This window comes from Pleurodeles waltl, chromosome 5 (genome assembly GCF_031143425.1).
Source record: "Pleurodeles waltl isolate 20211129_DDA chromosome 5, aPleWal1.hap1.20221129, whole genome shotgun sequence".
NCBI classification, from domain to species: domain Eukaryota; kingdom Metazoa; phylum Chordata; class Amphibia; order Caudata; family Salamandridae; genus Pleurodeles; species Pleurodeles waltl.
In genome coordinates, this window is record NC_090444.1 from 1,695,231,066 (window position 1) to 1,695,244,830 (window position 13,765).

The following is a 13,765-nucleotide window of genomic DNA, read 5'->3' on the forward strand; positions in this document are numbered from 1 at the left end:
TCTGTTATCTCCTCACTTAGTCAAATGATAATTTAAAAGACAGTAAAATTAAAGTAAAATAAGCAGTGGGATTGCATCTCCTACATTCCTTCCTTCTTCATTCTTTGCTTTTTCATTCCTCATTCTTTGATTCTTCATTCTTTGCTTCATCATTCTTTGTTTCTTTATTCGTCATTTCTTCATTCTTTGCTTTATTATTCCCCATTCATGGAAGTAGGTCCTGATTTAGAGGAGCGCAATGAAGGAGAATCTTCCAACGCGTTGACCACATTTACTTTTACTGGAGTCTTGTTTAGAGTCCAGCTAATCAAAGAAGTTACGCTCGCAGGAGATCCTCCACCACAAATACTCCGTCCACCATGGTGCAGATGTAATTGTCAAAAAGTGTGGTGAGTTGGCAGCTCCACCTTCACGGGCTGATCCACCACCAAGTGGAAGACTATCTTAAAAAGTTAATTGTGGTGCTTTGAACATGCATCATACAACCCTCATTATATAGGGCAATTTGATGTGGGGGTACTGAGGCTGCTCAGACTCTCTGCTCATGTTTCCAGTGCCCACACATACCACTGAAGAATGTACTGGCAGAGATGGGCATTCGAGGATATTCCAACAGTTTTCTCTGCCATGGCAAGCTTCTAACAAAAGTTAAAATAAAGCAAAATTTCCTTTTCCGCCTTAGAGAATGAGAATCTGCAACCATAGCGGGTGGAATTGCCCCTGCCCAACTTCTAAGTTGGGCAAACAGTCTTTTTCCAGAATTTTTTATCCTGAGCCTGCTGCCTCTCCACTATTCTCAAGATGCGCAAGACACTTTGCTATTGGGATGCGGCGGAGCTATACGAAACAAACACATATAATAATCTAAGTACGTAAACACAAATGAAAGAGCTGTACGGTACATAATGTATACCCCTTATGATACATTTTGTTGGGTTGTTTATTGCAATATACATTTTCTCCAAGAAAATCGTAAAAAACTCAAGAGTACTAGGAAAGCTTGGAAAAAACAACTCAACACAACCTCAGGAAAACAAAAAAAATGGAACTGTTACAATAAAATAGGCAGTGTAATGCCCTACAGAGAAAATACAGATGAAATTGGACAAATGTTCATGCCAGTACCCGATATTTGAAATTATTTAACCACCCTCCTACAATCCCCCTTGCACACCACACAAGAGAAGCTATTAAAAACAGCGTTTGCAAACCCAAAAGGTCCTGTCATTTCAAGTATGTCATTCAGTTTTTATTCGTTTTTTTCAAACATATACAAAATGAAAAACATTGTAGAAGTATAAAAAAAAAAAGGAGCAGCCCACGCACACCATCCCTGACACTGGAGTGTACTCCTTTTCAGGCAGCAGTGCACGTGACTGAGAAAACGGCACCATTTGCAGTGCGAGACAGAAAATGGCTGAAGTGAGCCGGCCTATTGCCCCATGTATTATGCTGTGATAGGCGGAAACAAAACGTGAATGCCATTTGAATAAACAAATAGACGAAGAAGGCTGACTGAAAGTCTCTGTATATAAGCATATATGTGTGTATTTTTTATTGTGAAGGTTTTCGGAACATTTGAAGCTGCGAAACTGCTAATGCGGAATCTGGGTGAGATTGAAAAAAAGATGCTCAGAGTAGAACAAAAGAAGAAAAACATTTATGCAGAAACATCTTTGAAGAGAACCTCATACAACCCCAAACGTATACAACAGTGGCCTAGCGCCCTGCCCATGATCGCCTGAGTAGTCGGGTAATATAACCAGTTCTCCACTTTAGGCTTGTGTTGGGTTTTCCACATATTGAGGTGTTATTGCTCCAGACGTTTCTCAACATCTTTTAATGAACAAATAATCAAATTGTTTGAACCGGCATCGAATTCTCCAATGAAGTCCTTGTCAACTAACCTGATCGCATTTTGGAAAATAGAGATTTTTGGAATGGGTGATTACAAACCACTGTTCTTGAGGGGTGCATATTATACAGTGGTGCAAGGCCAGTGGGCGCAGGACCACTGCTTTCTCCCACCACTATGCAGAACACTAATTGCGGCTTTGTGACTCTTTTTCCCATCAGTGTGCAGGGGTCACAGTGCCAGCACATGGCAAAAGTAAAAACTAGCATGTAGGACTACTGTCCGTTTCAGGCGTCCATCTCTGCTTTCCCTATTGTTCTAAGAGACATCTAGGTAAACCCTCCCTTATTAATGTTTATGGGGCACATCATGTGCACTACACAGCATTCATGCGCCCATCACAGTGTAAAGGAAGCGAATGGCCACATCAGTGTACAGCATGGGGACTGGCAGTGCTAGACCAATATCTATTGGCTAATGGTTCCAGGGATGCTTTTGCCATTTCTAGATGATCACGAAATCCTCGTATAGGGTTAATAAAATAGTAGAATACTTCGAATGATCCCTGTCGTAATATTGATGTACCATTGAAATGCTTCCATCTTGCTTGTCTGACAGATTGACACATTTCAAGCCGCCCCATGCACCATCTGAGACTGCCTTTTTACAATCTGATTCTTCTGTTGGCAGGGATGCTCCAGAATGGAAAGAAGTTTGACTCTTCAAGAGACCGAAACAAGCCTTTCAGGTTCCGATTTGGAAGACAAGAAGTAATTAAAGGCTGGGAAGAAGGAGTTGCACAGGTACTGCCCAATGGTTATGCATGAGTTTACAACTACTACAGATTGTACACACGTCCATCACATGATGATGTCCGAGGATTGTGTCCATTTGCCACATGACCTTGCTTGCTGAATGACAAAACAATTGGAGATCTGTGCCAGCACACAAGGATTAAGGTCTGGTAGATCTTTCTGCTTGTTTGCAGACAGCTTTTCATACTTCTTTCAGAGTGGTGGAAGACCATCCGTGTCAGAAGGCAAGGAAAGGAGGCCACTTAAAGTATCACCTCCAGGGGGACACATCATTGCAGTTAAAAGTGGCAACTGTGGTCACATCACCAAATGGGATTTCACAATCTGTAATTAGACCAGGGCTGATTTAAAACATTCTTAAACCGGCTTTGTCCTTTGGCATGGAGCAGTTTTGGGTTTCCTAAGCAAGTGCTTTGGGGAGTAACGTTTTTAGGACACTGATGGACACTTGACACGAATAAAACACTAAAATAATCACCAGCACCAATCACTGCAGCACCATACTTGAGTGTTCCGTGGTTCTGAGACCTTAGAGGTCTTTTATGGCGATTAAAAGCAGGGCGACCTGTAGAAAGTGTTATCCCAACACAGAAAAAAATCATGATATAATGTAGTGAAGGGGATACTTGTTTTTTTAGGCATGACTGAATTTTTTTTGTTTTAACAGTGCCTTGTGGTGAATGATTTCACAATTAGTGTCAGATCCCAAGTAGAGGTCATCCTTTAAGTAAAGCAACATTCTAGAATGCTTATTGTTGGTGATGCATTACTGGGTATACGGAACTGTGATTTTTTTTTTCTCTTCACTGGAAAATCCCTTTAACTAATCTGATCTCATGTGTTCTCTGCAGCAACATTCTTGAAGGTGTACAGTAAGTGCCTTGTGAAAAGGTTACACGTTCAAAGTTACTCATTATATTGCCCTGATAATGATGAAACAGCCTGTCAACCCTACTTGGATTCTTCATGGTGACTTGCATGTCTCTCACGGATTACTGCAGTAGATAGCTTAATCCACTGAGGGGGGCATACGTGTCTCACCTAATGAACCGTGCACAGTTGAATTAACTTTCTCTTGCTTCGAGTTTTTTTTCATTAAAAAGAGGCAAGCTAACCTTGTATTTGTAAAGAAGGCTGCAGAGGTGGGAACATTGGAGTGTGGAACTTGCAATCCTTAAATGGTCCTTCCTGAACGGGCGTTGCTTGCCTAACCACCTTCAGGAGGTCACAGGGCGGGCAGGGTCTACTGGGCCACAGCCATGGTGATGCCTTTTCCACTGCTTTTCCTGAGCGCGTCCTACTACGCCTCTGCACAATCAGCCAAGAACAACACTTTACACACTTGACTTTCGAGCAGTCACAGGCTTCCTTAGGGAGGTTAGTGTGGGAGTACTCTGGCACAGAAATCAATACCACCACCCCAGCAGCGCAATAAGGTCAATGTCTAGTCCAGTTCTTCTCTTTGTATAAAAGAAAGTACTTTTTTACACAGGAAAGATAAAATTCTACTACACATACAATAATACAGGTACACCTGAGTTACAGGTGCGAGTCTCTACGCTTTTAGGAGCCTCTTCTGGCGAGCTCAGGTATCCCTCCGACATTTCCTTGTGGGTCTCCTGGCCCTTCCATCTTCTTTCCCGGTCTAGAATTCAATGTACTGCCTGTTGATGCAGCTTGTGCTCTTGAACCTCCCTCCCTCCCCTCCCCTGGCTTTTGTTCGGTCTTAGCACTCAGTCTCTTGGCCGTAGGTCCTTTTACCCAGTTTGCAGGAGCAGGGTTGGGCCATGTTTGGCCTTCCTCCGGCCCTCCCATGGCAGTGGGACCGCACCGATAGCAGGGAGCTTCCAGGGGGGACACAGCAATCTGTAAGGAAGCAGGGAGCTTCCAGAAGCCACACAGGTCATCGCTTAGAGGGTCACTGCAATAGCGAAGGCTTCTATCAATGGCCCTCTTCCATGTGGCTGGCAGTAGATCTCTGCTCACTACATCGTTCACTTTGGCACTCCGGTGAGTACTTGGTGCTTTCTAATGGACCCGACAACAGCTTTCCTACAGGATATGATTCTTCGCGAGGCACCTCTCAGACAACTTGGTCTTCAGGACCTGTATGAACCCTACAGTACACTTTGGCAGTGCCGCAGTCAGTCCACTTGTGGGGCACTTGGGCCACCAGCAGGTGCTTATCCAGGCTTCGGTCAGGACTACCACTTGAGCACACAGCTTCAAGTACTGTGGTAGCTATGATAGGGATAAATTGTAAAGATCCCGGTGACCGGTCCGGCAGAACAGCACTTCCTTCAGTGTAGCTGGTTAGTGAGTCTGTCGGACGGGCCCTACGCCAGGGTCTATTACAGCAGTCCCTTCCACGATCACCTCCTCCTGTGGGGTTGGCGCTTCCCTCCATCGCTAACAGGCAGGATGTCTTGGCACCCAGGACAGTCCAGTAATTTCGCCTTCAGTCCAGACTCCAGGCAATGTTCCCCTGCTCAGGGGAGTTTGCGGTCAGTGCAACACCAACCCTTAGCTGCCTTGTAGTTCTTGAGTACTTTGTGGCGTACCTGCTCCTCGTTAGAAAAGACCACAACAAACACCCATGTGTCTTAAGCTCCCATCTTTATACGGAGTTCGCAGACAAAGGATGTGTATTCCACATCTGCTTTCTTGAACAGGCTTGGGGCAGTTCCCCTTTCTCTTGACCTGGCCAGGCCAACTTCCATGTGTGGCTTTCTTCTGCAACACTACTCTGCCCACCAAGAGTCTCCTGGTGGAGTGCCCACCACTCAAGTACATAATGATGAGAGCAGGCTGCACCTAATTATGTACAAATACTCCTCACAGATAAGGAAGAAAGCCACGAATCTGAGCCCCTTCAAAGGATTCCTTTCCCTAACAAATACTGCAGGCCACACTTTGCACCCCATGTCATCTGCATAATGGCAGCTGCTGTCATCATTTACAGCCCAATGTATCAGGAAAGGCCTGACTCATACAAAGAAAGCCTGCTTCCTCTTTCCTCCCTTTAACAAAAGGCAGTAAGATGTCAGGTTTGTTTTTTCCTAACACAACATTTAAACAACTTGTAAATGAATAGTACAAGTAATTCAAAATATATCAGGAATTACAAAATAACTTTTCTTTTTAATTTAGAAGTGTGATGCAAAGATTTAAATAGGAGCAAAACGAATCAGAACACTTTATTTGGTGATGTGCAAATGACAAGCATTTGCAGAACCTCTATTTCCAAACATTATACACTATAGAGTTTTAGCAGTACAACCACATGCCAGTGGGAAATGTTGTGGTTAGTTCAATGAAAAATCTGTTGATTGCAAATAACTTTGCTACCACTTCATGCTTCAGTATGTATGTATTAAAAGTGATAGATTTTTAACCTAGTTTAAAAAACATTCCTGCCCCCGCCCTGCTGACAATGTGGTTAATAAGCTAAGAGGTAGGTCAGCGGTCATGTGTATCCTATATGTGGCTAGATTTGTATTATATATGGATCAAACCTTTAGTCTATGAAATCAAACAAAACAGTTTTTTGTACAAGAGATATGTTGAATTTTAGTATTTGAAGGTGCTGTCATATATTGTTGTTGTAAACTTTGTTTAGTTAATTAAATTAATTGCAATTGATAAGATCGACAATAAAACGATTATCTTGAGTAAAACGTCTATATAAAAACATATAGAATTAAAAAGAAAGTTTTATCAACTATCAAACAGTGCATTACAAGGGCTAATTTCTGTCATCTAAGAGAGAGTTAAGTTGCCAGGCAAAAGGAACTTTAAGACAATAGATTAAAAAATTTGTGCAAACACGCATAAAAGCACTATTTCCAAAAGACCTATACAATTAAAAAGTTTGTCCGTAGTCAGTCAGTATGTTACATTTGGGCAGGACTTCATGAGTAGCTGAGCAGATGGGGCAGTAACGCTTAAAGACTTGTGCACGGCACATAGATTTGAGCATGTGGGTATAATCGGTGCTTTCAATTTCCAGAAGGTCCATGCCACTACTCGAGCAGTACCGCCCATCCGTCTAGTTCGTTGATTGCTGACCCTCCGTACTGTCCACCACCGTGGTCAAGGAGAGGTGCTGCCTAAGTATGGTAACATATTTTGCGCATCTTGGAAGGTCCTGTGCTGTCGAATGTGAGAAGCAGATGTTGGAAGCTTCCAGGCATGAACGCCCCCCAAGGGCAAGGCTTCTGGTTTGATTAACTGTCTCCTCTGAAGTTCTAAGGAGGGGCAGCAGCAAAAGAGATGACACCATGATTCGTTTTGGAAGGAGCAAAGCCTACAAGCTCTTTTGACTCTGTGAGTAGCCCAAGAAGGGTTAAAATCTTAAAATGCCAGAGCTAGCATGCGCATGCAGGAAATCTGAAGATGAGTTTCCTCGTTTGTGTCCAGTAAGTATGGTTGTGGAGCCCCAACCAGGTAGGAGGTGTTTAAAGCCTGTACCGCTGGCGAGTTGTTAACAATAAGTCTTGATCTCGTGAGATTACCTTTAGTCATCAGTTGAATTTTTTTTTTCTAGATGGTATATGGAATGCTTCCTACCAGATGAATAGTCTTCCGTCTCAAATGTCTTCAATGCCTTGTTTACTTGTAAATGCCAAGGGTCGCCTGGAGTTTCAAAAATACCTTTTCAGCGGAATTTTAAAAACCGTGTTTCTGCCGTCCTGACCCTGATGAGTATTTCAGCGTACCCGCTTGGCAGTCTAGTATCTGGGGCATCAAGCCCAACTCCAGCCTAAGCCTCGACTGTCGGACGTAGCTTGGTGGTTGTAAAATATTCCTGTACGCCCTGCAATGTACTTGTTCCAAAGCTGTATATAAGGTTCCTGGATATGCCAAGTGGCCATATTGCAGGGGAGGAAGAAAAATCGCCTTTGTTACCCTTCACATTGGGGCTGCCGATGTGCTTCTTAGGTGTTTTCTGAGTAGGTCATCCCATATGTGATTGTAGAGGCGTTGTATTTAATTGTGCCCATCCGTGCCCCTCAGCCCCTGTTGTTTTCACTGAACCATACACCAAGGTAATTGTACTTCCTGGCTGTGCTGATACACAGGCTGCCAAGTCGTCAAGAAATATTATTTTTATGTTTACACCTTGCAAATATAAGGACCTTTGTTTTTTCTAGGTTCACTTGAAGCTGATTGGCGATGTTAAATGTGTTCAAAATTTTCAATACCGGCTGTAAGCCAACTTTGGTATAGTCCATAATCACAATGTTTTCAGCGTTAGGAATTATTTGAAGCTTGGTGGAACCTACTTTGGGGCAGAATCAGACCGCTAGTCTCCAGGCCTTTCCTTAAATCGGCTGTATAAAGGTTTAAACAGTAGAAGGGCCAAAGCACACCCCTTCTTTTTTAAGCCTCTATTAAATTCTCTGAGTAGTTCAATGGAGACCTGTTGTCACTAGGACCCATATGTCTCAGTGCAATGAGATGATGGCACTTAGGAGCTTTGCAAGAATTTCCCATGTGTCTAGTTTCCTCCGTAGGATTGGTCTGTCGACCCTGTTGAATGCTGCACTATAGTCCACAAAACAACAGTATAGCGTAAGGCGATTATGTTTGGCAGCTTGATGTCTCAAGAATGATAGTGCTAAGATGTTGTCCACTGTAGATGCCCAGGTCTGAAGCCAGATTGGACGAATCGTAGAATATGTTGCTCAGAAGCACATGCCTCCAGTTGCTTCAGCAATATGCAGGTATATATTTTTGCCTCAGCATCTAAGAGGGATATTAAACAATAGTTTGGGGGACTGAGCAATCTCCCTTTTTATAGATTGGACAAAAAAATAGACCCTCTCCAAGAGTTGGGGACTGTAGCCATTTGGAACGCATTGTTACAAAGCGGAGACAACATCCTTGCCCAATCTGCTGAGGTGCGTTTAAACAGGGACGCTGGCAGTCCTTTGGGGCCAGGCACCCCGTCCTTCTTTATGTGCTTGATAATTTTTTCAACCATTAGGGGGGTAATATACTCAGGACCTGCTTGTAACGGTGCCTCAGATGTAACTGGTAGTTCAGGACCAGAGGGTGCTCTGTTCTTTGTCCATCCTTCTAGCTCCCCAATAGGCACTTCAGTAGTGGGTGTAGGATTAAGTGTCATCTCGCTCCACTCACGTTAGTTCCCGGAGGGGACTGATTGACCGTATACAAGTTTGTAACGTGGGTGACCCAGCAGCATCTGATTCACCTTTCTCCCTTGATTCTTTGGGGCTCTCTAGCTTGTTCACATGCTCCCAATAACACATATAATTTGGATCCTTCAATAATTGTAATAGGATTTCCCATTGTTTTTGGTCCTTTGCCACCTTGCAATCCCAAGTTATTTTCTTGAGAATTCGTCTTTTGTGTTTAATCTCAGCCAGAAGAATGGCTGTAGGTTCTTGTTTATTCGTGCGGTGTGCACAGCGAAGTGCCCTTCTTGTTCTAATGATAGATTTGTCATATTGTGATGCTGTTCTTCAATCCAACCCAGGTTTAATTGGTTTAAGATGGGGAGCCTTCCCTTTTGGGAGAAATATTGGGCCATCGACATTCTTCTCCCACCACTTAAAAATCGAGGCCTGCTGCCTTGTGTTTATTACAAGGACCTGATTGTCTAGCCAGGTTGCTATGCGTACTGAGTATTCTGGCCTTCATTTTATTCTCCTAAGTGTGCCTTCTCTATTCCTGTTGAAGCACCCACTAGACTCTTCCTTACAGAGGGTTGTGCATGAAGATCTGTGGTGCATTTGAAAGGGTTATGGTCGCTTTCCAGCCTTTCTGTGATTTTAAAATGCACCAGCCGCCTAGCCAAACTCTCTGAGTGAAACACATAGTAAATAGTTGAGCCTCCTTTGAAGGGGGGATGAATGTGTGATCCTTTTCTTTTACTAGAGTCTCCTTTTGAACAGATACTAGTTTAAAAGATGCCAAGAAGTCATAAATGGTGTGCCACCCTCTGTCCTGCGAGGCTGCTTCCGGTGGGCCGTCTGAACTGCTGACGTTGAAATCACCCAGCATTATGATTTCATAGACGGGGTGATCGAGAATAAGTGATTCCAGTCTTTCCCACAGGGTTTATGCAGCAGTTGACCAGTATCAGATTCACTTTTTTTTTTTATAATTGTATTTCAGGCCTCTAATGATGACTGCTTTGGCCACGCTACTATCAATAGAAAGATTGGAGGCCACCAAGTTGGCTGAATGCTTAATAAAAAGATGGATGGCCAAATATACTCAGACGTGTTGCTGGCAAGAAAATCTTATAGAAACCTGGCAAACGAGAGGGTGCAAGCTCCAGGTTTCCTCGAGACAAAGAACATCATTTGTGTCTAAGTAGGCACAAGCTTCCCCGCATGTTCTGATACTCCTGAGACCAGCCACAACAGAATTGATATGATTTAGTTGATCTCAGGGACTGGAGGACAGAGCCTCCCACAAGGGTGGGACCTATAGCTTGGTTTGTCTGAAACGTTGGGCTCCAGCAACCCCCACCAACGGAATGTGGCTTTTTGCACAACCGGACGCACCTCTCTCTGGTTGTGCAGCAGACCATGGTTAGTGCCTGTGAGCCTTCTAGCTTTGAAGCCCAACCATGAATGCACCCATTTGATCCTCTTAACACGCTTGTGGGGGCTTCTCTGGAGCTTGAGGTTAACAGGACATATGGATATTTTACTGGCAGGGGTATATGTAGGTCGAAGCCTCATTCCACAAAGGTCACTCTTTCAACATATACTGCGTCTATTTGTGCTCTTCCTTTCCAGCTTGATTTTGTAATCTCCCCAGTTGAATTTAGGAATGGCAGCTCAAGCCTTACACAATCCAGGTCTTCTGGTGCTCCAAATGCTGGAACATGACTAAAAAGCTGTAATAGGTTCCCTCTATTTAGGGTGCCCATTGGGCATTTGGGTGTATATCATGGAATAAAGAATAGTTACGAGTGCTCCTGCCTGACTACTTCACTTGGTGACTGCCCGGGAGCCTCTGCTGGGTGGTCCGACCTGTGTTGGCGCATCAGACCTGGAGGGGCCACTGTGCTCTGGCCTCATTGTTGGACCGTTTGGCCCTACCCTTGTGCTCATGTTAAGATGCTGCCCTTGAGTCTCAGTGGGCTGTAGTACTCGTGTGGTGTATGGACTTGATTGCTTAGTTATGCTCTTGCCACTTAGAGAAGCTACTGCCGATATCGCTACTTCACTTCTGAGAAGTTCCAGTCAAATTGTGTTCCTCTGTCTAGAAGAACTCTGAGATCCTAAGCACCCCACTGTGGTTGTTCCTGCCCCGGTTACTGTAGCAGGTAGGGGCACTTGACCAGCACCTTGACCTGCTACTGTCCCCATTGGGGAAGCAGACGTTGATGCAGCATTGTATTCTTGAGACTGAGGTTTTAGCATCAATGGGGGAAAGAAGATCAAAAATAGCTTGACTGGGTTGATTCCTTCCTGCTCATCTGAATAATTAGTCACTTTATGCTTTATAGCAGTTCTGCTTAGGAGTCTCTGCTTCTTGGACTGCTTTTTTAGCCTCTTTTTATGCTCTTCTTGATACGCCAGTGGTTGGGGCTTGAGAGGTCTTAAAAGGCAAAGTGCCCGGTTCTTCCTATGCTCCATCTTATTCTGGTGGTTCTTGAGAAAGTTATTGAAGCTTTTGTGGGCGCCTGTCTTTCTTCCTGTATTGTGACATACGAGCTGCTATCGCTCTGTCTGACTTGGAGCTGCAGTTGCCTAGCCCTGTTTGCTTGGGCGGAGAGTCTGCTGCATAAACGATGCCCAATACGGATGGACTTTGAGCCTTGGAAGAAAGATGGGGTGAACTGTCTGCTATATAGCGTAGACCTGTGGTGGTTAGACCATGGGCCACTAGGGAGGGCAAGATAGCTATTGCTGCATGAGTCTTGTCCTTCTTTGTAGATGTCTTGACTGCTCCTTCTAAAGCTCCCAACATCTCAAGTAAGGAACTTATCTTTTCAATAATTGGGGAGCATGGGCACTGTTTGGCCTTCCCAGTTGTTTTAGGATGGACCTCCAAATGGTTTAACTTAGACCCAGTTTCAACTAAGTGAGTGGCCAGAGACTGTATTGGTCCAGTTGCAGCTCCATTTTATTTGACTGCCAAAGAAGAGCCCTTGTAATGGTGTCCTGCGAGGCTCTGATTGCCGCCAGCTCTTTGGAGTCAAATAAAGGCAACCTCCTGGGTCCTGAACCAACCAGTACCCTTTTCTCCAGTTTCCCTTCCCGCTTATGGGGTTTTCCTGAGTGTTTCAGTTAATTCTATATTGTTAAGAAAATGTTCTGACAACATCCCCAATTCCTAGTTTGTGAAACTCGCCCCTCTTGTGTTGGTAAAGAGTTTTTGCATCTAGTGAAGGGCCGTTGAGTGGCAAAGTGTATTTTGTTCAGGACGGAGATTGCACTAGCTCTGTGGATCATTCCAGTTCACGAATTACTTGAGCGGTAGTCGTTAACTGTTCTGTACTATGTTTGGGCCCCAATGAGGGAGTGACAGCAGTGAGTGAGATAGGATGTGGGCTAGTTTTGTCTGGTATTGCAGTCATCATTAGTATGAGCTGGTGTTAGCGAACATGATTGCATTATTGACTCACTCGTTAGTTCAAGTGAATGGTCATTTTCGGTTAGGTTGGGACAAGAGAGGAGCCTTTGCGTTCTGGGATCCCCTCTTGTTACCACGTTGGTGTGGAAAGCACTGTGTTGGTAAGCGAGATAGAAGCCCGGCATCTGGGTCATCTTTCTGAGCCCTCCATGTCTTGAGGCCCTTCATGTGCACTCTCTGTTACCAATTCCTTGTTTTTTTTTGTGAACCGTCTTATAGAGCTTCTTGCTGGGGGAAGGGAATGGGTGGTCCCGAGACGATGAACGACCTCATCTCAGACTTGTATCTTTGTGACCAGTGGCCTCAAAGACATTCAGGGCTGGTGGAGAGCATACACCCCCCCCCCCCACCAATGCATTGGTTGTAGAGCCGAGCTATCTTTCAGCCCGTTCCGAGGGGGGAATATTTCTGTTTTGGCATTGTGCCACTGCATAACCTTTCTGGACTGTTTGATTCCGTTCAGTTTGATTAGCCTTGTTGCTTAGCTGCACCTATCCTACTTGTTTTGTGTGGTTTTTTTTGTTGTTTTAAATAGAATGGAGGGGCACGCAGTTAAAGCTTGAACCACAGCTGGAGAGTTTGATGCCACTGCTTATTAGTGTACTTGCTTGCTTGCATGGGTGCCTACGTGTCTGCACCTTTTTTGGAAAAATTGGAAAAGTTTACACGATTTTTATGTCTGACCACCTGCTTGTCTTCTGCTTGGCTGTGCGGCCTCTCCTCCTAGTTAATACCCCGCTGTGGAATGGCAGTGGAGGGACACGAGCGTGCAGTTTGGAGCCTTTTTTTAAAAAGCGAGCTACTCCAGACCCTTTGCTTGGCGGTCTTGTTTAGGACCTGTTGGCGGGTGGCTTAGCTGCTGCTGCTGCTGCTGCTGCTGCTGCTGCTGCTGCTGCTGCTGGGACTAGTGAGGACTGCTGACTATTGAGGTCCACTGAGGTGCTGAAGTGGAGGGGTAAGTAGGTGGGGCAAAACACAGATGCACTGGCGTCCACACCATACAAAAGCCCCTTTCACAATTACCCACCACTGTCTGACTGCTGAGGTGGCTGGTGGGCTGGGAGACTAGGAAAATAAGTGGAGAGCAGATTGAAAAACAATTGTCAGAGCTGAAGCAAGCGAGCGGCGAGAACAGGTGAGGCAGATAAAATGCGTTGTATACCACTGTGCTGCCGCTGTGCTACCTTGGCCACTGGAGAACAAGGTGGCCCAGAGATCAACCCGCCTTGTCTGAACAGTCTGGCAGGCCGGGGGTCCGGTATCTCAGCAGCCAGGTGGCCTGGCTACCGTGGCTCGCTGTGTCCACTACTCCTTCGCACCTCTCCAGGGCCTCCGCTCCACAGCCGCACCACAACAGCCTCCTCTGCTCAGCGTCCAACGACAGCAGCTGAAGTGAATGGCGTGAAACCGTCAGGCCTGTGATAAAGAAGAAAATGGCAGCTCAGTAAATTAAAATATTTGCTCAGGATCACAG

General features: G+C 44.9%; 1 protein-coding gene across 1 annotated transcript in view; it reads left to right on the top strand.

Moving 5' to 3' along the window:
* FKBP1B (FKBP prolyl isomerase 1B) overlaps window positions 1-13,765 on the top strand; it is a 105,629-nt gene that overhangs the window by 75,790 nt on the left and 16,074 nt on the right. The window contains exon 3 of the mRNA XM_069236027.1: window positions 2,546-2,658. Coding sequence (XP_069092128.1) covers window positions 2,546-2,658 — 113 coding nt within the window. The remainder of the gene's footprint in view (window positions 1-2,545; window positions 2,659-13,765) is intronic.